At 36.5% G+C, this 26,233-nt stretch overlaps 1 protein-coding gene across 1 annotated transcript in view; it reads right to left on the reverse strand.

Annotated features, from left to right (window-relative positions):
* The window catches only part of LOC148163067 (uncharacterized), a 314,088-nt gene that overhangs the window by 30,517 nt on the left and 257,338 nt on the right, over positions 1-26,233 (reverse strand). Inside the window, exons 8-10 of the mRNA XM_088028556.1 lie at positions 15,376-15,497; positions 13,445-14,946; positions 7,711-7,800 (exon numbers count right to left, since the gene is read on the reverse strand). Of these exons, the coding sequence (XP_087884682.1) occupies positions 7,711-7,800; positions 13,445-14,946; positions 15,376-15,497 (1,714 nt within the window). The remainder of the gene's footprint in view (positions 1-7,710; positions 7,801-13,444; positions 14,947-15,375; positions 15,498-26,233) is intronic.

Here is a 26,233-nt window from a genome sequence, read left to right on the forward strand (position 1 = left end):
GATGTAGTGAAAAGAAGGGCCATATGCACCCCAATATTCCTAGCAGCAATGTCCGCAATAGCCAAACTGTGAAAAGAGCCTAGATGCCCATGATTCTTTAGTCTTTAAACTTTATTTTTTAAAATGGATGAATGGATAAAAAAGATGTGGTCCATATATACAATGGAATATTACTCAGACATCAGAAAGGATGAATACCCAACTTTTACATCAACATGGATGGGACTGGAGGAGATTATGCTAAGTGAAATAAGTCAAGCAGAGAAAGTCAATTATCACATGGTTTCACTTAGTTGTGGAATGTAAGGAATAACATGGAAGACATTATGAGAATGAAGGGAAAAATGAAGGAGTGGAATTGGCAGGGGAGATGAACCATGAGATACTATAAACTATGAGAAACAAACTGAGGGCTTTTGAGGGCAGGGTTTTGGGGGGAATGGGTTAGCCTGGTAATGGGTATTAAGGAAGGCATGTATTGAATGGAGCACTGGGTGTTATATGCAAACAATGATTCATCGATCAGTACATCAAAAACTGATGGTGTATTGTATAGTGACTAACATAGTAAAATAAAAAAAATTAAAAAGAGAAGAAAGTTCAATGGATATGATTCGAACTTGTTCACAGAGAAGGAAGAAGAGCAAGGTTTTTCAACTAGGCTATTACTAGTAAAACACAAGTGGTCGGTGGGGTAGAGGAAAAAATCTGTCCTTATCTATCACATCCCCAGTTGACTTGTTTCCTCAGTAATTGGCTGGGAAATAGAAGGCATTAAATTTTTAGCAGCACAAGCAATGAAATGTGGGTTTTGTGAAGGAACAGAAGAGAGTCATGAAAAGGAATAGGGAGGTTGGGGAGGATCAAGATGGCGGAGGAGTAGGAGACCTAAATTTCATCTGGTTCCAGGAATTCAGCTAGATAGTTATCAACTTTCAGAACACCTACAAATTCAACAGGAGATTGAATAAAAGAATAGCAGCAACCCTTTGAACAGAAAAACAACCAATTTCTGGAAGGTAGGACGTGCAGAGAATTGAATCCAAGGCGATATTTGGGAAGATTGACCGCGGGGTGAGGGAGCCTCCGTCAGCCGGCTTCTGGCAAGAGATAGAGCAGCAGAGCACAAAATTGGAACTTTTAGAAGTCTGTTTTACTGAGGGATGTCAGTCCAGTGGCTAAGTGGGGGGTGCAGCCCTTGCTGGGACAGTGTGGTCTCAGGACCCTTGGGGTCACAGAATGACCAGGGGTGCCTGAGTGTGGCAGAGCACCCAGGCATTGGAGGGGGGAAGCCGGCTGCAAAGATAGAGCCAAGGAGTGGGTTCTCAGCTCGGGGTTGCCATAAACCGTGATCTGCAGCACAATCGGGTCACTGCTCTTCAAGCAGGGACCCAACACGTGGCAGATCCGGGAAGACTCCCCTTCCTCCCCCGGGAGGAGTGGCACAGGAGCCTGCTGCAGGAATCTGCTGGGTTTGGAGACTCCAAATGGGGTCCTGTGCCAGAGATAGAAACGCTCAGTCACAGGCCCGGTGAGCATGGAGTGCTCAGACCAGGGAGAGAGTAGTGATTGACTGCTTTTCTATGAGGGCCAGAGACCAAGGAGTGGGGCACCGAGCTCTCCGCTCCTCCGGGACTAGAGATTGAGAGGCTGCCATTTTCACTCTCATCCTCCAAAGCTGTAAGGAAAGCTTTCAGGGAACAAAAGCTACCAAGAGCAAACCCAAGCAGATTACTTAGCCTGGCCCCTGGCAAGGGCAGGGCAATTTCGCCTCAGGCAAAGACATTTGAGAATCATGGCAACAGGCCCCTCCCGCAGAGGATCAACAAGAACATCCAGCCAAGACCAAGTTTACCGATCAATGAGAAAGGCAAAACCCCAGCTCTAGGGGAATACAGCACACAGAATTCATGGCTTTTTTCTCATGATTCTTTAGTCTTTAAACTTTATTTTTTAAAATTTTCTTTCTTTTCATTTTTCTTTCATTTTTTAAAAATTTTTTTTTTCCTTTTTCAACCAACTTTTTATCAATTCCTTTTTTAAAATCTTTTTTAATTTTCTTTTTTACAGTCATATTCTATCCCTTCATTGTGTTTAAACTTATTTTTTGTATATATATATATGTTTTTCTTTCTTTAACATTTTGGGATGCAGTCTTGTTAACAGACGAAAATATTCCCAAAATCTAGTGTATGCTAGTGTATGGCTCTTTTTTTTTCACCTGCCTTATCACATTCTCTTTCTTTTTTAAAAAAATTTTCTTCTTTCATTATTCAACCAACATCTTATGAATTCCTTTTTAAATTTTTTTTTAATTTTCACTTTTACAGTCATATTCCATTCCTTCATTGTATTTAACCTTATTTTTGTATATAAATATATATATATATATGTTTTTCTTTCTTTAAAATTTTGGGATGCAGCTTCTTCTAACAGACCAAAATACACCCAAAATCTAGTGTATGGCTCTGTTCTATTCACCAGCCTGACCATATTCTTTTTTTTTTTTTCTTTTCCCCCGGTTTTGGATCTCTTCTGACTTGTTTATTAGTGTACATTTCTCTGGGGTCATTGTTACCCTTTAGCATTTTGTTCTCTTGTTCATCTATTCTTCTCTGGGCAAAATAACAAAATGGAAAAACACAACTCAAAAAAAAAAAAGAACAAGAGGAAGTACTGACTGCCAGGGACCTAATCAATGCAGACATTAGTAAGATGTTGGAACTAAAGTTCAGGATAACAATTATAAACATACTAGCTGGGCTTGAAAAAAAACAAAGAAGACACTAGAGAATCCCTTTCTGGAGAAATAAAAAAGTTAAAATCTAACCAGGTTGAAATCAAAAAGGCTATTAATGAGGTGCAATAAAAAATTGAGGCTTTAACTGCTAGGATAAATGAGGCAGAAGGGAGAATTAGTGACATAGAGGACCAAATGATGGAGAATAAAGAAGCTGAGAAAAAGATAAAATACAACTGGATCACGAAGGGAGAATTTGAGAGATAAGTGATACCATAAAGCTAAACAATACTAGAACAATTGGGATCCCAGAAGAAGAAGAAAGAGAGACAGGGGCAGAATGTATATTGGAACAAATTATAGCAGAGAACTTCCCTAATTTGGGGAAGGAAACAGACATCAAAATCCAGGAGGCAGAGAGAACCCCACTCAAAATCAATAAAAATAAGTCAACATCCTGACATCTAATAGTAAAACTTGCAAATCTCAGGGACAAAGAGAAAATCCTGAAAGCAGCTTGGGACAAGAAATCTGTAACCTACAACAGTAGGTTGGCAGCAGATCTATCCACAGAGACCTGGCAGGCCAGAAAGGACTGGCATGATATATTCAGGGAACTAAACAAGAAAAATATGCAGCCAAGAATACTATATCCAGCTAGGCTGTCACTGAAAATAGGAGTGATATAAAGCTTCCAGGACAAGAAGAACTTAAAAGAATTTGTGATCACCAAACCAGCCCTACAAGAAATATTGAAAGGGGTCATCTAAGCAAAGAGAGAGCCCAAAAGTAACATAGACCAGAAAAGAACAGAGACAATATACAGTAATAGTCACCTTACAGGCAATACAATGGCACTAAATTCATATCTTTCTATGGTTACCCTGAATGTAAATGGGCTAAATGCCCCAATCAAAAGACACAGGTTATCAGACTGGATAAAAAAGCAAGACCCATCTATATGCTGTCTGCAATAGACTCATTTTAGCCCAAAGACACCTCCAGATTTAAAGTGAGGGAGTGGAAAACCATTTATCATGCTAATGGACATCAAAAGAAAGTGGGGGTGGCAATCCTTATATCAGACAAATTAGATTTTAAGCCAATGACTGTAATAAGAGATGAGATAGGACACTATATCATACTAAAGGGTCTATCCAACAAGAAGATGTAACAATTGTAAATATTTATGTCCCTAACATGGGAGCAACCACTTATATAAGCCAATTAATAACAAAATCAAAGAAACACATCAAAAATAATACAATAATAGTGGGGGACTTAACACCCCCCCTCACTGAAATGGACAAATCATCAAAGGAAAAGATCAACAAGGAAATAAAGGCTTTAAATGACACACTGGACCAGATCGACTTCACAGATATATTCAGAACGTTCCATCCCAAAGCAACAGAATGCACATTCTTCTCTAGTGCACATGGAACATTCTCATGAATAGATCACATCCTGGGTCACAAATCATGTCTCAACCAGTACCAAAAGATTGGGATCATTCCCTACATATTTTTGGACCATAATGCTTTGAAACTAGAACTCAATCACAAGAGGAAAGTTGGAAAGAACTCAAATACATGGAGGCTAAAGAGCATCCTACTAAAGAATGAATGGGTCAACAAGGAAATTAAAGAAGAATTAAAAAATCCATGGAAATAAATGAAAATGAAAACACAACTGCTCAAAATTTTTGGGATGCAGCAAAGGTGGTCCTAAGAGGAAAGTATATAGTAATACAAGCCTTTCTCAATCAACAAGAAAGGTCTCAAATACACAACCTAACCCTACACCTAAAGGAGCTGGAGAAAGAACAGCAAATAAACCCTAAACCCAGCAGGAGAAGAGAAATATTAAAGATCAGAGCAGACATCAATGAAATAGAAACCTAAAGAACAGTAGAACAGATCAATGAACATAGGAGCTGGTTCTTTGAAAGACTTAATAAGATCGATAAACCACTGGCCAGACTTATCCAAAAGAAAAGAGAAAGGAGCCAAATTAATAAAATTATGGATGAAAGGGGAGAGATCATGATTAACACCAAGGAAATAGAAACAAGTATTAGAAATTATTATCAACAACTCTTTGCCAATAAATTATGCAACCTGGAAGAAATGGATGCCTTCTGGGAAACCTATAAACTGCCAAGACAGAAACAAGAAGAAATTGACAACCTGAGTAGGCCAATAACCAGTAATGAGATTGAAGCAGTGATCAAAAAACCACCCATAAAACAAGAGTCCACAGCCTGATGGATTCCCTGGGGAATTCTACCAAACATTCAAAGAAGAAATCATACCTATTCTCCTGAAGCTTTTTCAAAAAATAGAAACAATAGGAAAGGTTCCAGACTCATTTTTTTTTTCACGATTTTACTTATTTATTTGACAGAGAGACACAGTGAGAGAGGGAACACAAGCAGGGGGCTTGGGAGAAGGAGAAGCAGGCCTCCTGTAGAGCAGGGAGCCTGATGCGGGGCTCGATTCCACAACCCTGGGATCACGACCTGAGCTGAAGGCAGATGATTAATGACTGAGACACCCAGCTGCCCCCTTCCAGACTCATTCTATGGCACCAGCATTACCTTAATCCCCAAACCAGGCAAAGACCCCATCAAAAAGGAGAATTTCAGACTGATATCCCTGTACAGCAAAGGAAAGAGTCAACAAAACAAAGAGGCAACCCACAGAATGGGAGAAGATATTTGCAAGTGACACTACAAAGGGCTGATATGCAAGATCTATAAAGAGCTTCTCAAACTCAACACCCCCAAAAAATCAAGTCAAAAGATGGGCAGAAGACATGAACAGACATGTCTCCAAAGAGGACATACAAATGGCTAATAGACACATGAGAAAATGTTCGTCATTAGCCAACAGGGAAATTCAAATGAAAACCACTTTGAGTTTCCACCTCACACCAGTTAGAATGGCAAAAATTGACAAGGCAAGAAACAACAAATGTTGGAGAGGTTGTGGAGTAAAAGGAACCCTCTTACACTGTTGGTGGGAATGCAAGTTGGTACGGCCACTTTGGAAAACAGTGTAGAGGTCCCTCAAAAAATTAAAAATTGAGCTATGCTATGATCCAGCTATTGCAGTACTGGGTATTTACCCCAAAGACACAGATGTAGTGAAAAGAAGGGTCATATGCACCCCAATGTTCATAGCAGCAATGTCTGCAATAGACAAACTGTGGAAAGAGCTGAGATGCCTTTCAACAGATGAATGGATAAAGATGTGGTCCGTATATACAATGGGATATGACACCACCATCAGAAAAGATGAATACCCAACTTTTACATCCACATGGATGGGACTGGAGGAGATTATGCTAAGTGAAATATGTCAAGCAGAGAATGTCAATTATCATATGGTTTCCCTTATTTGTGGAACGTAAGGAATAGCATAGAGAACATTAGGAGAAGGGAGGGAAAAATGAAGGGGGTGAAATCAGAGAGGGTGATGAACCATGACAGACTATGGACTGTGAGAAACAAACTGAGGGTTTTAGAGGTGAGGGGGTGGGGGGATTGGTTATCCCAGTGATGGGTATTAAGGAGGGCACATACTGCATGGAGCACTGTGTGTTATACAAAAACAATGAATCGTGGATCACTACATCAAAAACTAATGATGTATTGTATGGTCACTAACATGGCATAATAAAATAAAATAAAATTAAAATAATATATAAAGGAGAATCTGAATAGACATTTATCTAAGGAAGATATACGATGGTCAAAAAGCACATAAAAATATGTTCAACATTATTAGTCATTAGGGAAATATAAATCAAAATAATCAGTGAAATAATATTCCATACCCACTGGGATTGCTAAAATAAAAATGTCAATATGGCACCCGTTGGTTAAGCATCTGACTCTTGATTTCAGCTCAGGTCATGATCTCAGGGTCGTGAGAGCAAGCCCTCCCTTGGGCTCTGCACTGAGCACGGAGCCTGCTTGAGATGCTCTCTCTCCCTCTGCTCCTCCCCCATTCACGCATGCTCTAAATAAATAAATAAATACATAAATAAATAAATAATTGCTTTAAAAATAGTTAATGAAATGTGTTTACAAGGGTGTGGAGAAATAGGAATCCTCATACAATGATGGTGGAAGTGTAAATTTATGTTGTAACTTTGGAAAACAGCCTGGCAGTTTTTCAAGCAATTAAACATGTAGTAACCATATGATTCAGCAATTCCTCTCCTATGCATATATTTAAGAGAAATGAAAACATGCTACATTATGGATTAATCTTGAAAGCATTATACTAACTGAATGAACCCAGTTACAAAGGGCCATGTATTATATTATTCCACTCATATAAAAGCCCAGGATAGGGATATCTATAGAGACAGAAAGCACGTTAGTGGTTCCTTAGGGCTAGCAGAAACAGGAAGGGTAGGCAGATGAGAACTGGAGGGTACAGGGTTATCTTTTATGGTGATAACATTTTTCCAAAAGGGATTGTTGTGATGATTGCACATATCTGTGAGTATACTTAAAACCACTGAATTATATAGTTGAATGGATGAATTATATCTCAGTAAAGGTGTTTTTTAAAAAATGCTCTGAATACTGACAATTGAATGAGCTTCCTGGTAGGGAACATCTCACACCTGTTGTCATAACTTGGTGGATAAATTAAAAGAATCTTGCGTGACTCCACTGGAAGTGGACCCTGGGAACCTTGTACCTAGTTTCTGCTAGTTTTCACTCTATGTGTCTTTTCTCATTACTAATTTTATTTTATTGTGTGATCTTTTGCTGTAGTAAATTTTAACCTTGAGTACTACTGTATCCTGAATCCAGTGAATCCTCCTAGAGAATGATTGTATCTGGATATTGCCTTGAGGAACTTTGATACAACAAATTCTGGCTTAAATTTTTTGAAATATTGACAGAAGATGTATAAAATCCTTAGATAATTTCTATCAAATATACTCACCTCTGTTATCAATTTGTTGTACAGAATTTTGTTCTTCAGTTTCCTTTCTTTGGCTAAGTGGAGGTGACTGGAAAACAGGCCTCCAAAAACCTGTAAATATATTAAATAGACTCAATTATTTTCCAATTCCTAATAAAATAAGATTGTAGAAAGGAAAAGTTTATATGATTCTGCAGTGAAGAAATATTTCTGATAATACTATTTTTCTTCAAATACTATATCTATTAGTAACAGGGATCCTCTTCCCAATTTTCATAGAATTTATTATAGCAATATCGAAAACTGAGTTAAAAATATTCCACCATAGGGGTGCCTGGGTTGCTCAGTCAGTTCAGTCCCTGACTCAATTTCTTCAGGTCATGATCTCAGGGTTGTGGGAACAAGCCCTGCATTGGGCTCTGCACTCAGCAATGGGGTCTGCTTGAGATTATCTCTCTCCCTCTGCTTCTGCCCCTCCCCACACCCACACCCACACACTCCCTCTCTCTCAAAATAAACAAAATCTTTAAAAAAATTCTACCATATACTGGTGATATATTTGACTCATGTAAAAATTCAGCAGATTCTCAGTTCACTTCCTCTAAAGAATTTTGTAGACAGTTCTTGTCCTAATAAATGAAATACTGGGTGTAAAATTGTGTAAAAAGTATCCATTAAGATGACAACTATCAAAAACACAAAAAGTAAGTTAGTGGGAATGTAAAATGGTATAGCCATTATAGAAAACAGTATGGCAAATCCTCAAAAAATAAAAAATATAATTATCTTATAATCCAACAATTATTCTTTGATTATATATATCCAAAATAAAAGCAGGATTTCAAAGTGATATTTACACACTCATATTCTTAGTGGCATTATTCACAATAGACAAAAATGACAGCTACACAACACCATCTATCCAGGGACAGATGAATGATTAAACAAATCTGGTATATCCTTATAAAATAATACTATTTTCCTTAAAAAGGAAGGAAATTCTGACATATGCAACAACATGGATGAATACAAGGACATTATGCTGATTGAAAGAAGGCAGGCAAAAATACACAAATACTGTATATGAAATAAATACTTATATGAGATGCTTAGTCAAATCATAGAGAAGGAAACAAAGCAGCATAGGGGAAAAAAGAGAGAGAGAGGCAAACCAAGAAACAGACTCTTAACTATAGAGAATGAACTGATAGCTATAAGCAGGAGGTGGGTTCAATAGGTGATGGGGATTAAGGAGTGCACTATTGATGAGCACCAGGTGTTGTATGGAAGTGTTGAATCACTAAATTGTACACCTCAAACTAATATTACACTGTATGTTAACCAACTGGAATGTAAATAAAAACTTTAAAAAATCGCAGACAAAGGAAGTAGAATGGTGGTTGCCAGGGACTGAGGAAAGAGGGAAATGGGAGGTTATTGTTTAATGGGTATAAAGTTTGTTTCACAAGATGAAAAGAGTTCTGGAGACTGGTTGTACAACAATATGGATGTACATACCATTGATCTGTACACTTTAAACATGGCCAAGATAGTAAATTTTATCATAATTTTTTCATGAAAAAATGGCTAATAATAGGCTATGGCAGGGTATGAGGGTGAGAAGATATGGAAATATGTTCATGTTAAACAATGGATATTTCGATTCAATAATGCCAAAATGACAGTACTTGGTATAAAATTTTATTTTATTTATTTATTTTTTAAAGATTTTATTTATTTATTTGACAGAGAGAGACACAGCAAGAGAGGGAACACAAGCAGGGGGAGTGGGAGAGGGAGAAGCAGGCTTCCCGCTGAGCAGGGAGCCCGACGTGGGGCTCGAACCCAGGACCCTGGGATCATGACCTGAGCTGAAGGCAGACGCTTAATGACTGAGCCGCCCAGGTGCCCTGGTATAAAATTTTAAAGTGCACCATAAATTCTCAACATCATTATAATATAAGCATAGAAGTTGAGTAAATGAGTTAATATTATCAATAAGCTTTATATTGTCCTCAGGAAAGACATTTTGTAAAAAAAAGGATAAAACAAAAACATGTTTTGTGGGGTGCCTGGGTGGCTCAGTCATTTAAACATCTCCCTTTGGTTCAGGTCATGATCCCAGGGTCCTGGGATCTAGCCCCACCTCTGGTTCCCTGTTCAGCAGAGAGCCTGCTTCTCCCTCTCTCTCTGCCCCTCCCCTGCTCATACTCTCTCTCTCTCAAATAAATTAATAAAATCTTTTAAAAACATGTTTTTGTAACCAAGTATCATTTAAAAAAACCTATTGTCATTTAAAATCCATGGTCAGAGGAATAAAAAGACTTAATTTTCGACCTGGGACATGCAGCAAAGCCATTTTTCCTATCTCTTTACCATAAGACAGCTAGAAAAGGGACAGACAGTGCAAGCTAACTTTAAGAAGAGTGTATTGCTCATTTGGAAGTGAGCATAAGTAGCACAAAGAGTAATTTTTCTATACCTATGGGCTTCAGAATCACATTTAACCTATCAGTTTATATTTTCAATATACAACAGCTGAAGATGGGTGAAAACAGGTAGCAAAATTTTGGTTTTACGTATGAAAGGGCATCACCTATGGATGAACCATACCCCAATGCATGTTTTACACTAATAATAATCAACAAATTAGGTATAGTCTAACTGCAAATATTTAAAATGTTTCAAAGCCTTTTATTAAAAAAATTAGACTCAGCTAAAGTGTAATTAATTGACTGGTTTCATGTGGAGTAATATTATTTTCTCAGATTATTAACTTCATGAAGTCACAGATGTAGTTGAGATAACACTAGACTAGGAGTTTCTATGCTCTAGCTTAACCACTAATTACCTATGTGACATTTAGGGAAGTAGTCTGAGCCTCAGTTTCCTCAATTTTGAAGCAGGTATAATAATGCTATACTGCATTAGCTCTTTCTAAACTAGAAGAAGATGAAGTTAAACAACAGTTGAGATATAAGTAACATACTTAAACTTGATTAAGAACTCAGGCTCTGGAATCAGATAAACCCAGTTTTAAAGTCCAGAACAACCCACTTGAATATTTTAGCTTCACTGTTGTCACTGTAAAATTGGGATAATATTTTCTTCTTAGCTGAAAGATAGTATGTCTTCAAGTTTAACAACATAGATTTTGGAGCATGGGTTCATGTCCTGTCATTTATTGCGTTACCTTGGTTAATTCTTCTTTGTGCCTCAGTTTCTTCATTGGTAAACTAGAAATGATAATAGTGCCTAATTCCTGGGGTTGTTGTAAGGTTTTAATGAATTCACATGTGTAAGACTCATCAATTAGCATTAATTAATTTGTGCTGGTGAATTGGTACTAACAAATCAGTATGTGTAAAATGCTTAGAATTGTTCCTGGCAATGCTATGTAAAGCTTAGCTATTATCAGTAAAGGATGGGATTAGGTATAGTAATGCATGTGACTTGTGTAGCATAGCGCTTGACACTCAATATTAGATGGTTTATTATTTTCACAGTAATGGACTTTGAAAGGCTGAGGTGCTATGTAAATTTGAGTATTATACTTTATATTTTTATTATAATGTATGCTGAGCATATAGTAAGCATCAGATTGACAAAATTTTATAAAGCACATCAATAACAATGCAGTTGAGTCCCTTGGAAGTAGTTATGCTATTTCAGTGGACACTTATTAGATGTTGTTTGAAAATATCAAAAACTGAAGCTGGGTGAGAAATGTGAATCTTTACACCCTCCATGCTGATTAATTCAACTCTTACAGGATTGCTAATATTGCCTTGTTAGAAGAGAATGATATTGGATCAGGAGAGAATTAATTTAGTGTTACAAAATTCAAATCCAGTGAAAACATTGTTTTTATTATTATTATGTTATGTTAATCAGCATACATTACATCATTAGTTTTTGATGTAGTGTTCCATGATTCATTGTTTGCGTATAACACTCAGTGCTCCATTCAATATGTGCCCTCTTTAATACCCATCACCAGGCTAACCCATCCTCCCACCCCCCTCCCCTCTAGAACCCTCAGTTTGTTTCTCAGAGTCCATTGTCTTTCATGGTTCATCTCCCCCTCCGATTTTTCCCCCTTCATTTTTCCCCTCCTGCTATCTTCTTCATTGTTTTAAGTGTTTTTTTCCCCTCTTCATAAAAGGTAACATACTTCTTTCACCACCCTACCAATATATTGGTTTATAAGAGGATCTCAGAAATTCATTTCTGGGCACCTGGGTGGCTCAGTCTAAGCGTCTGCCTTCGGGTCAGGTCATGATCCCAAGGTCCCGGGATCGAGTCCCACATTGGGCTCCCTGCTCGGGGGAAGCCTGCTTCTCCCTCTCCCACTCCCGCTGCTTGTGTTCCTGCTCTCGCTATCTCTGTCTCTGTCAAATAAATAAAATCTTTAAAAAAAATTCATTTCTCACATTACTTAATCCTTTCCAATAGAATTGCATTTCTAACTAAAAATCAGAATTTTTGTCAGGGAATATGAAGAATGAGGTGAATATTTTCCTCTGAGTGTTCAAATAAAATATTACACACTTAATCCAACTGAATTAATGGCTTGAGGATAAAGGTACCTATCTGACAACTAGGGTGGATACCAATTTGTGTAGTAAATGCCCAAAATATATAGTATTTTTTTATTGGATTTAATGATCTGCTCTACTTAAAAAAATGATATGGAGAAGTCAGTATTATATAGGACAAATTTCAAAGACTTATGTGTAAATAGCATATTAAAATAGGAAACATTGATCATACATTAAATATATATTATTTCAAATACTCTATTTTTGAAAAGTCACTGGAGTTTATTGAAGAACAAAACTTCTTGTTATATTTTTTAGAGGGAAGTTTTCTTATGAATGTTTTGGGGTCAAGTTCTTAGTTTTCCTTTCATGCCTTGAATTGTAAGACTCTGTGGAAAATGACTAATATGAAGAAAAACACTTTATGAAATGATAATAGTTCCTTTATCTTAGGCATACCTTAATACAATGGCTTAGGAAATGGGGAATTATAATGATTTAGTGTGATAAAGTAAATGTGAGTAACAAGGTAAATGCCAACTATTTTATGAAAATTATGGAGCTTTTATAATAATTTTGAGAGAAGCAAGTTAAGTTGGATGTTTATATAGTTAGGCTTGGATACTTACTTCTTTTCACAGCAACTAATAATGGGGAAAATTTTATGAGCAATCTCTATTCACCCATTTCAGAATAATAGGAACAAAATTTAACGTGTTGTTTTCCAGGCCACAATAACCGTCTTTGCTAATAATTCTCTATTTTCTTTCTTCTTTTAAGAAGCAGATAACTAAAGAGAGATGATTTGCCTCATTTTTTAAAAAGATTTTATTTTTAGTAATTTCTACACCCAATGTGGGGCTTAACTTACAACCCCAAGATCATGCTCTACTGACTGAGCCAGCCAGGTTCCCCTATTTGCCTAATTTTTAAAAAAGCACTGGGTGTTATATGCAACTTATGAATTACTAAACACTACATCTGAAACTAATGATGTACTATATGTTGGCTAATTGAATTTAAATTAAAAAATAAAAATAAATAAAAATAAAAGTGAATGAAAATCTAGGATTAAAATGCCTTTTTCTCTGAGTTTCTTATGAAATGATCTCAGACCCAAATCTGTTAAAGCTACTCACATATTGTGAGTGTCATCCTGTTATTAATTATACTTGTAAACAAGCTGCTTTCAAAAGCCACACGTTTAAGCTTACCCTGAGGACGATTACCCTTCTTGCGAGCACCAAGCCGTTGTGCTTCATTTTCTGAGTCAATGTGGTGTCTTTCATTGTCAGATACAATCTTGTGCTCTTGTTCACTGTCAGACCACATGAGAGATCTTTTCATCTCTTCATCCATTTGAAGTCTCCTATTTTCAAATATCAAACACTGTTCCTTCTCCATCTCTATCATGTGTGTTTCACTTTCAAACTCATTTTGGTATCTTTCACTTTCAGATTTTGCTAGATATTTTCCAGAATTGGAGTCTATTTGATGTCTTTCAAAGCTAACCCAATGTTTTTGAAGATCATCCCTATATTTTCCAGAGCTACGCTGAAGTCTTTCAGACCTAAATTGATATCTTCTAGAGCTATCCCAACATCTGCCAGAGTCAAAGTCCAATTTTTGTCTTTCAGAGTCAGTCAAGCATCTTTTAGATTCAAACCTGAAGCCCGTCCAGAATCCTTCGAAGTCAGAGGCCTTTTGGCAATCTTCAGCCTTCATCATGTGTTTCACGGAATCAGAATCAGAGACCATCCCCAGGCTTTCAGAATCTAAGTCCTTTGTACGTTTTTCAGACCAAGAATCCATCCAGTACCCCTCAGTGTCAGTGCTGGCACCCATGACACATTCTATAGCTGCTGAGGCTAGTCCATATCTTTCTGAGTCTGAGTCCATCTCACATGGTTCAGAATCAGAGTCCGTTATATATCTCTTAGATCTAATCTTTTCCTGGTGTTTTTCTTCCCCCATCAGATGTACCTCAGATGCAGAAGCTGAGTCCATTCCATCCCTATCCATGTCTGAGTCCATTACATACTTCTTAGAATCAGAGAGCATCCAGTTTTGTTTGGTCTCCATCAATCTTTTTTCAGATTCCATCAGGCATTTTACAGAATCTAAAGCTATTTGGCATTTTTCTGCCTTCAGAAGGTGTTTCACAGATGCAGAAGCAATTGGACATTTTTCTGAGTCTGAATCCATCTCTGATCTTTCATTGTCAGAGTTCAACACATATTTTTCAGAGTCAGAGTCTGCCAAGTATTTTTCTGGATCTGAGTCCATCAAGTATTTCAAAGAGTCAAAGTCCATCTGGCATTGTTCAATTCCCTCTAGTTGTTGCTCTGACTCCATCAAGTCTTTCACAGATCGTGAAGCTATCTGGCATTTTTCTGATTCTAGCAGGTATTTCATAGAGTTTGAGGCCATGGGACATTTTTCTGAGTCTGAATCCATTCCCCATATTATTGACTCAGAGTCTTTTGAATGTTCTTCTAAGTCAGAGTCCAAACCAATGCCTCTGTCAGAGTCAGAATCAATCACACATCTTTCAGAGCCAGAGTCCAGTGGGGGGGTATCATTTTCAACTATTGTTAGGTCTTGGAGACTTTTGTAGTCCAAAGAACCAGGTGAAGTTTCAGAAATTTTTGTATCAGAAGCTTCTGATTCAGACTTGCTTCCTTCATCCTGTGACATCATAACTGCTCTTTCATTACTTAAAGAAAAGACAAACATGAACACCTTAAAAATATTCATCAAATGTTAAATGTCAAATGTCTTCTCTGTTGAAAACCTCACTGTAGGAAAATATTATAGAGTATATATTTCTATCTATTAGAATGTAGAAAACAAGAAGCACCACCAACATTCTTGTGAACAAATTGGAAGAATATCAGCAGATTTTACACTTACTTTCATTTACCCTCACATTAACTGTTCTCCATCACAGCTGAAAGTAATAGCTTGCCTAGGATACTTCCTTGCAATGTACTGTTTTCTTGACCTGTCTAATTAATGCATCATTATTTTGGGAATTGAATATCATGTTAGAAATGTAGTGGAAAGTAAAACAAACTATTTCTATATTCTACTCTAAGTTAAGATTGTATGTATGTTTGTAGATCTGGTTATTAGTGAGGCTTACCTTAGAGTATTGAGCCTTTGTGGGGAAAAATATTCAAATTTGTCAGGTGCTGTTTCAATTGGAAGGGACACATGTTGAAGTGAAAATATAGGTTCACTTGATGAACTAGTTGTACGTATTGGCTGCAAAACAAAAGTAAAATAAATAAAAAACCAAGTTATAATTTTTCAGTTGCATTTACCAAGAAACACAGAACACTTAGGAATTTTGATGGGGGGGATATCACTTAATTAGCTGCACTTGTGCTTAAGGGTAAGTCATGGTGAGAACCTCTTCCAAAGTAAAACTTCAGAATTAATATTTAACTATAAGGACAGACATCATAGATACATTATGAGGTATCTTCCTAGCCTCTACTTTTCCAAGAACTAGTGGCCATTTCCAATGATGCATTCGTACTCTGTTACCCACTCCCTTGGTTGGAGGTAGCTGAAATTTGGCCCAAACTGGGGCAGATTCTCTTTCCTGGGGATTTAGAGTTAGAATTCAGAAGTTTTTTGTTTGTTATGGTTTTTCTGCTGGTTGTTTGAAATGGGGATAGGCAATCTCAGGCACCACAAAAAAAACAATGTCTGTCATATGACTAGAGAAGTAGAAAAAAGGTCAATGTGTAGAGAATGTGAAGAATAAAACAGCCATATATAAAGGAAGTTGAAACAAGAGATCATATGCCTCTAGAGAAACAGATGAAAACATTTTTCTTGATTCCAGTTCCTCCTAAGTATTAACTTTACTTTCTACCCTTGAGTTCTCCATGGCAATCATGATCCTTGACTTGAGTTCTTACCAGACCCTTTTGTTTTTGCTCAAGCTAGTATGAGTAGGGTTTTGTTCTTTTCAAACAAAAGGACTCTCATAGACATCATAATTGCTGCTAATATTTTATTGTTAGCTTCAAAGTAGAACATACCTAATAAGTATGTCTTTTGGGCAAAGAAAGTGTCCAGGCACAGGAGAAGAGAAAGTTGAAGAATGATCAAAATGAATTTTATCTATGTAAAAAGACTTATTCCATTTTCAATGAAACCTGAGCAAAAAATTGTAGACTTATAACATGTAATTTAGGTATGATATAAGAAAAAAATATTGCATGAGGTTTACTATACTCTATAATTGATTATAATACAAGGTTTGGAATCTTCTGTCTCAGCAGATAATTGTGAAGCTCACATGAAATAATGAGTAAGAGAAAACACTCACTATGGAAACTGGTAAAGACACAAAATGTAAAGGATTAACATAAGAAATAGAAAGGTAATGTTGATTTACATGGCAAACAAACATGAAAAATATTGAAATTTTCACATCCTAGGGGAGGTAGATAACAAATTTCATGTGCTTCTAAACATGATCTAAAACATGCCAATACTCAGAATTTCTTTGACTCCTATTCTCAAATCATAGTAATAGCTTTTCCATTATTATTGAAATTCACTAGTTTTCATCAGCTTGAAAGTCAAGACAAAAATTAAAGGGTGAGGAAAAATACAAGCAGATTTTTTTAAAAGATTTTATTTATTTATTTGAGAGAGAGAATGAGAGAGAGAGAGAGAGAGAGAGCATGAGAGGGGGGAGGGTCAGAGGGAGAAGCACACTCCCTGCTGAGCAGGGAGCTCGATGCGGGATTCGATCCTGGGACTCCAGGATCATGACCTGAGCAGAAGGCAGTCGCTTAACCAACTGAGCCACCCATGTGCCTTACAAGCAGATTTTATTCAAGGGGCGCCTGGGTGGGTCAGTCAGTTAAGCATCTGCCTTCGGCTCAGGTCATGATCCCGGAGTCCCAGGATCAAGCCTTGCATCAGGCTCCCTGCTCAGCAGGAAGTCTGCTTCTCCTTCTGCCCCTCATCCTGCTCAGACTCTCTCTCTCTCACTCTATCTTTGAAATAAATAATTAAAATCTTTAAAAAATGTTAAAAGATTTTACTCAACTAGATATAATATATGCCTAATAAAATAATATTTGCCTTTATAAATTGGTAACTAATATCTTTTCATGTATTAGATTTATCAGGCTACCAGGCCTCCTGAGGAACTATACAGATAATGTTTTTACTCTTTCCAAAAGAACCTAGGGCAGCTAAATATTCTACTACATTGATAAAAACTCTAACAGAAAATTCAGTAAATATGGAATTCACAGTGGTTATTTAGGATTGGCATACTGCCTGAAGTTTTGGGGACTTTGACTAGAACAAACCTTTATGTCTGCATTTGGAGTACTAAACCAAATACCTTCCCTAGCAGGAATACTTTCAAAGATAGTATAGAGCATTAGAAGGTTTAAGTGTTCTTCCCAGTAATACCACCATCCAGAGATGACACTTTTGAAATGTATTTTTGCTAGTTAATTAAACTTCACCTAACATCAAAAGAGGGGGAAGGATGTTTATAAATTCATTAGAACTCTGTAAAATATAATCTACCTTTATGTCCAAGACTACCTTTTCCTGAGACCTGTAATTCTGTACAGTACTGAGAAGTTCTAATTGAGAGAAAAAATAATTGCTGTGAAAACTAAATTCAATTAGATTGTTAAATAAATGTGTCCAACTAATGAATCTGTATAAAGTTGCCCCCTCTTTCTAGACAGTTGCTTCTTTCCTCTAAAGAATATTAATTCTACAGTTTTTTTAAATTTTCAGTTAGCCAACATATAGTACATCATTAGTTTTTGAGCTAGTGTTCAATGATTCATTAGTTGTGTGTAACACCCAGTGCTCATCACAACACATGCCCTCCTTAATACCCATCACCTGACTCCCATCTTCCCACCCCCCTCCTTTCTGTAACCCTCAGTTTGTTTCCTGGAGTCCAGAGTCTCTCATGGTTTGTCTCCCTCTCTGATTTCTTCCCATTCAGTTTTCCCTCCCTTCCCCTATGGTCCTCCACACTATTCCTAATGGTCCACATATGAGTGAAACCATATGATAATTGTCTTTCTCTGCTTGACTTATTTCACTTTAGAGTTTTATACTGTAACCTAAACCAACTTTCAGTTAAGCCTGTAAGGCTCTGTCCAAAGGTTTATACCCTTGTTTTTCCTTTATTTTTATCTGCTATTTTTACTGTATCTTGTAAAGAACAAAGTTGTAATTTCATTCTATAATCTTAACAGATTAGTCATTAAGATGAAGAAATTTGGGTGCCTCGGTGGCTCAGTTGTTAAGCATCTGCCTTCCGCTCAGGTCATGATCTCAGGGTCCTGGGATGAGCCCTGCATCGGGCACCCTGCTCAGCGGGAAGCCTGCTTCTACCCTCTCCCACTCCCTCTGCTTGTGTTCCCTCTCTCGCTGTGTCTCTCTCTGTCAAATAAATAAATAAAATCTTTAAAAAAAAGATGAAGATATTTATTACTCAGACCATTTCTTGATCTGATGACATCGGTGTCATAGACACACACACCTATAATATACAGTTGTATCCTAGTTAGTCATTGTTCTAAAAGAAATGGACTCACGGGTTATCTAGGCCTCAGAGTGTAAAAGATGACTCCCAAGTGAACCCTCAGGTGCATGGGGAATGTGAAAATAACAAAAAGGTTACATTAATAAGCTATATTATATAGGAAGCTTTTCCTCCACAATCTGTGTTTTTTTAGTAAAAAGTATCATTGTATAACTAATGTTAATCTTTAATGCAATTACATGAAAAGGAAGTCATAGCATGTGATTTGCAAAATTTTAAGGATTTTAAGGTAAATAGGGAGTTTAAGGGGAGCAGGGATAGTGCAAGGCAAGGAGCCCCTTTACTTTCTAAAAGAAGTAAGGCCTGTAGTCATGAAACGACTCTTAAGTGGTCCTCATTTTGGTAAGCCATCCCCACCATTGTACATTGCGCATTTCCCTAGAGGTTTACTTTTGGAAAGCATCACTAGTAAAAATGCCCATTTGCAATTTGATATCAAGGAAAGAAGCCAGAATATCCAAGTATTTTCAACAAGCACCCTAAGAAAGTATAGCCTAGTTTAAGAAAAAATGAGCTAGATGAAAGGCTGGCAAACTATGCCTTGTGAGCCAAATCCAGCCCACGATCAGTTTTTGTATGCCTCAAGAGGAAAGGAAGACTTTCATGTTTTAAAATTGTAAAAAAGTGAAGTGCAAAAATCTATTAGCCCATCAGTGAGAACAGTTCCTTCAATAGTTGAGAACAGAGTGCTGAAAAGTCCCAAATATTTAAGAACTAGTCCTTTACAGAAAAAGTTTGCCATCCTCTGAACTACATGAATTCCAATGACTTTTCTGACTCAGAGTCCATGAGCTTATGTTTTTAAGCAAGATTAATAGCCCTTTTTAAGTACTTTGAGATAGTTTTCCCATGTAGAGAAACGATCAATTTGCTTAATTTTTTGAGAGTTCAGAGGCTTTTCTTTGCATCTTTAATGGTGTTAAAGTCATACAGTAGTTTGCCCCTAGAGAAATTTGTGACTTATCCATCTGAAAATGTAATTTGTGATTGCCTAAGAGGGATTCTCTGTGGATCCTCTGGACTGAAGAAAAAAAATGATCCAATTAATTCACAAACACTATACATGGAGAAACGTTTTTACATTAAAAGACTTTGTAGAGGGACATCTGGGTGACTCAGTCAGTTAAGCGTCTGCCTTCAGCTCAGGTCATGATCTCAGGGGTCCTGCTCAGCGGGGAGTCTGCTTCTCCCTCTCCCTCTGCCTCACCTCTAGCTCGTGCTTGTTCTCTCTCGCTCTCTCTTGCTCTTTCTCTCTATCTCAAATAAATAAATAAAATCTTAAAAAAAGACTTTATGGAATTCTAGAGTGCTGAACCACCCAAGAATTTTTGCCCTACACCCAAAAGCTGATTCTCAGAGATGCCAAGAGAATAAGGGGGTGACTCGTAATAATAGACTCTGTTTCAAAAGAGTGGGAATGGTGGTTAACCAATATCACTCCTCTTTCCTACAAAATGAAAGCTTTCCATTTTAATTTTACAAGCCTTGCAGTGCAACCTTCATCCTGTGAGTGAGATAACTGGATATAATATAAACTAATCACTTCTTCATTTGACAATGTTGTCATCACTCCCTACTAAAATCTTTTAGTCACACATATTTTGTCAAACTACTCTATAACATATGAAATATTAGTACTGCCTAAAATGATCACAGATCTAAAAATGTAAGGGAGTATTTCAAGTTACATGCCAAAGAACAACAAATATTATTATGAGATAATTACTTTCTCCTGATCTGATTTTTTCTTATTCCATATACATATATAATTGTTTCCTCAATTTTTTTTCTAGTTACCTATTGCCTTGGCAATATACTTGAATTATAAGTTCTATATAACATGAATATGATTTTATTATGCAAGCATAAACCTTTAACCTAGCAATTCTCAGGTTTCCATCAGCAATACAATATTTCAACTTTTATAGTTAGTGAGTCATGTTGCACTCTTACAAAATTTATTAGAAAGGACACTCCAGAGAAAAATGAATTTATAGTAGGTACCACATAATCTGTAAGCAAGATATTTATTTATTTTTAAAAAGATTTTATTTATTCATTTAGAGAGAGAGAGTGAAAGAGAGAGCACAAGCCAGGGGAGGGGCAGAGGGACAGGGAGAGAGAGAATCTCAAGTGGACTCCACACTGAGCATGGAGCCCAATGCAGGGCTCGATCAGGACCAGGACCCTGAGATCATGACCCGAGCTGAAATCAAAAGTCAGATGCTTAACTGACTGAGCCACCCAGGTGCCCCAAACAAGATATTTATTTATTTATTGGAATGCTTTTTAGTATTTGTGATTGTGAAAGTATAAGATTATAAATTAAAATAGATCCATGTTTTATATAAAACATATTTATTCTCTATAGAAAATAAAGAGATACATCCTGATAGAAAATTTTAAATGTGAGAAATCTATTAAAGTAATTTTGATAAAAAATTTCACATTAGTTTTGCCTTAGATTTTCTCTCAGCTCTTTCCTAGTATATTTATCATATTATAGGAATCAACCACAGGGATATGATTAACCATACGGGCTATGAAATTAGACTGAGCTGGGTTCGAGTTTGGGCTTTGTTACTTATTATTGTGTAAATTTAGGGAAGTCACTTAACCTCTCTGTGGCTTTGTTTCCTTTTCTATAAAGTGAGGATAAAAGAGTTGATATGGCTTTTGAATAGCAACGGAAACAATCAACAGAACTAAAAGACAACTTACTGAATGGGAGAAGATATTTGCAAATGACATATCTGATAAATGGTTAGTATCCAAAATATATAAAGAACTTATACAACTCAATGCCAAAGAATAATCCAATTAAAAATGGCCAGATATGAACATTTCTCCAAAAAAGACATACAGATGGCTAACAGACACATGAAAAGATGCTTCACATCATTCATCATCAGGGAAATGCAAAACTACAATGAGATATCATCTCACACCTGTCAGAATGGCTAAAATCAAAAGCACAAGAAACAACAAGCATTGGTGAGTGTGGTGATAAGGAACCCTCTTGTACTGTTGGTAGGAATGCAAACTGGTTCAGCCACTGTGGGAGACAGTATGGAGGTTCCTCAAAAAAATTAAAAATAGAACTACCCTATGATCCAGGAATTTCTCTACTGGGTATTTACACAAAGGATACAAAAAACACTAATTTGAAGGGATACATGCACCCCTACATTTATTGCAGAATTATTTACAATAGCCAAACTATGGAAGCAGCCCAAGTGTCCATAGATAGATGAATGGATAAAGAAAATGTGCGACACACACACACACACACACACACACACTGGAATATTAATTAGCCATATAAAGAATGAAATCTCGCCATTTGCAACAAAATGGATGGAGTTTAAAGTATAATGCTAAATGAAATTAATCAGTCAGAGAAAGACAAACACCATATGATTTCACTCATATGTAGAATTTAAGAAACAAAACAAATGAACAAAGAAAAAATGAGACAAACAGAAAAATGGACCCTTAACTATAGAGAAGGGTGGTGGTTGCCAGAGGGGAGGAGGATGGGGGGGATGGGTGAATTAGGTGATGGGGATTAAAGAGTACACTTATCATGATGAGCACTGAGAAATGTCTACAATCATTGAATCACTATATTGTACACCTGAAACTAATATAACACTGTATGCTAACTATATTGGAATTAAAATAAAAAACTTAATAAAAAAGAGGTGATGTGAAGATTGTAAGAGATATAATTGGATTATAGGATTATAATTGTTTAACACAATGTTTGGTAAATAATAAAGTGCTTTATATGTACTTATTGTTGTTTTTAATCATTCAGTGCCAAATTATCTTTAAGTTATTATGTAGCTAAGAAAATTCTGCTCTATGGTAATTTGAGTATTGGCTAGTATTTTACTGAGTTAAATAATTAGTATATTATAGGGTAGAAAAAGTTTGTAATATTTAGTGACCTAGAACATTCAGTTTTTGTTGTTATATGCCTGTTTAGGGAGATAATGGGCTATGTGACTCATGCTTTGTTGATATTACTCAGAACTTTTTCTCTTTCCAGTTAATTTAATTTACATTTGTTTTGTTGGGTGGTTATAATAATTATAGAAGTAATTTTCATCCACAAAATTAAAGAGATTACATTCTGGTTGCTTCCTAGAACAGCTTTATATTTTTATATAGTCAATCAATAGCAAATAGCAGGTATGATATACCTTAATACATTTTTTAAGGCTGAGAGGACTAAAATTTTTAAAAAATAAATCCTCCTTTCCCACTCAAATCAGACAATTCCAAATGAGAAGTAAGATGCAGTAGTTAGATTTCATAGATTGGTGATCTGATGTCATGAACATTGGTTCAACATGCTTGTGGAAGTTGTTTAACTGTAAATTTCTACAGATGTTCATGCTTTCTGAAACATAATTATAGGGTCCTGTCTTTCTTAAAAGTACGTAAGAGCATAAGACTGATGTAGAAGTAAGTTCTCCAACTGACAATTTATGGTATGTTTGCCATTACATGAAAATGGTAGACTATATGAGTAGCTAAAGATAAAAGATTTCTCATATTCACAAGTACAAAAACATAATTACCAAAGTTATATAGTGCAGTTATGTTGATTCCACTGTTCAAAATTATGAGTTTGTTAGCCTAAATATTTCATTAATGACCTTATTACAAGTGTCAATATATGTTAATTGAATTTGACTCTCTAAAATAAAATGTAATATTTGTGAGCACATAATAAATAGTCTTTTTAATTTGGTCATTTATGGCCTCAATTAAGGTAAAAGCACTTAAAGGAAATAAATAGTTTTTCTGGTGAAGAAAAGCTAAGCAGTATAATTGCTGAATTTTCTATTTTTCCTCCATGTGTTATAGTTCTTATAATATCTCAGATATAGTTCTTTGTGAATTCTATTCTAAAATAAATTTAGAAAACTTAAATTTGTTACACCAGTTTTTATAAAATCGGGCCCAACTTTGTAACATAATATAGTTTTTGTACTTTTTTCTTTTCTTTTTTCTTTATTTTTATTTATTTACTTTTAACAATTTTTTTAAAGATTTTATTTATTTATTTGACAGAGAGAGACACAGCGAGAGAGGGAACACACGCAGGGGGAGTTGGAGAGGGAGAAGCAGGCTTCCCGCTGAGCAGGGAGCCCGAAGTGGGCCTCGAACCCAGGACCCTGGGTCCATGACCTGACCTGAAGGTAGACGCTTAAAGACTGAGCCACCCAGGAGCCCCGGTACTTTTTTCTTTTCACTGCTTTCTTTTGGTTCTTCTGTATTATTGGATAGCAGCAAGAAAGGCTACACAGGAAAGATAATGATACTGAATGCAAGGCCAAGGAATTAAGGCTTGGTATTATGTACAAAATGTAGATGCTAGGGAACCACTAATCCTACTTCTTCTAGCACATAGTACTTGAGCTCTAAATATAAAAGGACTGTGGTAGCTGCTGCAAAGGAACACCAAGACAAATCAAGCATGGATCTTCCATCAAATGGCTGCTACACAGGGTTATGGGAAGGACTAATATAATATATTACTATAGTAGAGATAATAAATATCATAAAGAAGATACAGATAAGTGTAGTAGGGCAAGCAAGGGAACATGGTATCTTGCTAGGTATATCTTGTATATACTTAGTGGAACAGGTGATATTCAAACTTGAATTTAAAGATGGGTGGAATCTGGGTATGCTTAAATGAGGGAGAAAGAGCATAACAAGCAACAAGCATGAGGAAAGGCACAGATGTGACAAAGCACAGAGCATACAGTGTCAAATTGGCATGATCAAATGGTTAGTGGAAACCAATGTGGGAAATATATTTGGGAAGGTAGGATTAACAATAGATTAGGGAAGACCTTAAAAGCCATTCCAAAGAATTTTGGCTGTGTTCTGTTGACAATTAGGGAAATATTGAAGGTTAAGAAGCACTGACATGATTACGTTTATGATTTGAGTAGATAAACAGCAGCAGAGTATTAAATATACTGATAAGGTATAAAACAAGGGAGAAAACCCAGGCAAATACTTTAAGAGGACTGCTTAAAAACTTTTTCTAAAAAGAAAAAAAAATTTCTACATTTTCTCTGTCAGGCCCATTATCTTCCCTTTCCAAAGGTCAGCATCATCTGGTGTACATATCCCAATTACATTTTTGCTCTTTTATTGTATTTTTTATGTTCTTTAACAGAGTTATGTTATATTCTCCATAAGTGTCTTACCCAATTAAAAAAATTATAAAAAAAGACTGCTGATTATAGTGGTATGAAGAATTTGGTAATCTCTCCCTGCAAAATAAAAGTATATAAATGGGCAAAATTAAGGAAGATGGTAGCAGAGTAGGAGGATCATAAGCTCATCTCATCCCATGAACAAAACTAGATAATTATCAAATCATTGGAAATACCCCAGAAATCAACCTGACGACTGACAGAACAAACTTCACAACTAAAGGGAGAGAAGACGCCACATTGAAGAAGGTAGGACTTGTGAAGACATGCTGTGTTTTATGCTAATGGAATAAACCAGTATCCTAGCTTTCTATCTTTTTATCTTAAAAGAAGTCCATGAATCTTAAAAAATCCTAAATTGCATCCATAGTACCCAAAGATTTACTATGCCTTTTTCTTACATATCAAATGAACGCCAAGAAGCTTCTTATGACCGGGGCTTTGTTAACAAAAGTTGGATGGCTTTAAAAATGAAAATCTAACTAACAGATCAACTTATTTATTCATGAGATTCAGTTTCTATCAAACTTGGAGAATCAATTTACATTATAAAATGCTAAACCATTAGCATTATAAGCTGCAACCTTAAACCAACTTTTCAGCTGCTCACCCAAACCCTCTCTCAACCCTGAGAAATGTGGTTTAGGGGAGAAACAGAACATGGATGCTGCAGAAAGGAGGAAGCAGTGGTCACAGAGAAGGGTGAGAGAGTAGAGCACACAGGGGGATGCACAAGAAGAATATTTCCCCAAAGCCATTGCCTTAGAAAATGAGAGGGGCTGAATTTCATGAGTTCTTGCAGCAAGTGAGGCTTAAAGCCTGGAGTATTAAATGTCAGTGGGCATGGCTGGGATAGAGCTCTGAGGGTACTGCCCTGGCTCTGAGAAGAAAGCAGGCAAGCAAAGTAGTGGCAGACAGCATGGAAACAGCAATTTGAGGAATGCCTGGGGCACACAGTAGGGAAATTACTCAATTCTTGGAGACTTTTCCAGAGAGGCAGTATTCAATGAGACACCTCTCTGGGGAGAAAGGAGCTGGCTGGAGCCATTTACCTCACCTAACCCCTCAGTATAAACAGAATCGTCTATGGGAAGCAGCAGTGCACCACTGGCTGCTTAATTTGCTTACACCAAGCCTCACACCCC

This window comes from Eumetopias jubatus, unplaced genomic scaffold (assembly GCF_037043125.1).
Source record: "Eumetopias jubatus isolate StellerSeaLion01/CBP00866 unplaced genomic scaffold, mEumJub1_p1.0 scaffold_11, whole genome shotgun sequence".
NCBI classification, from domain to species: Eukaryota; Metazoa; Chordata; class Mammalia; order Carnivora; family Otariidae; genus Eumetopias; species Eumetopias jubatus.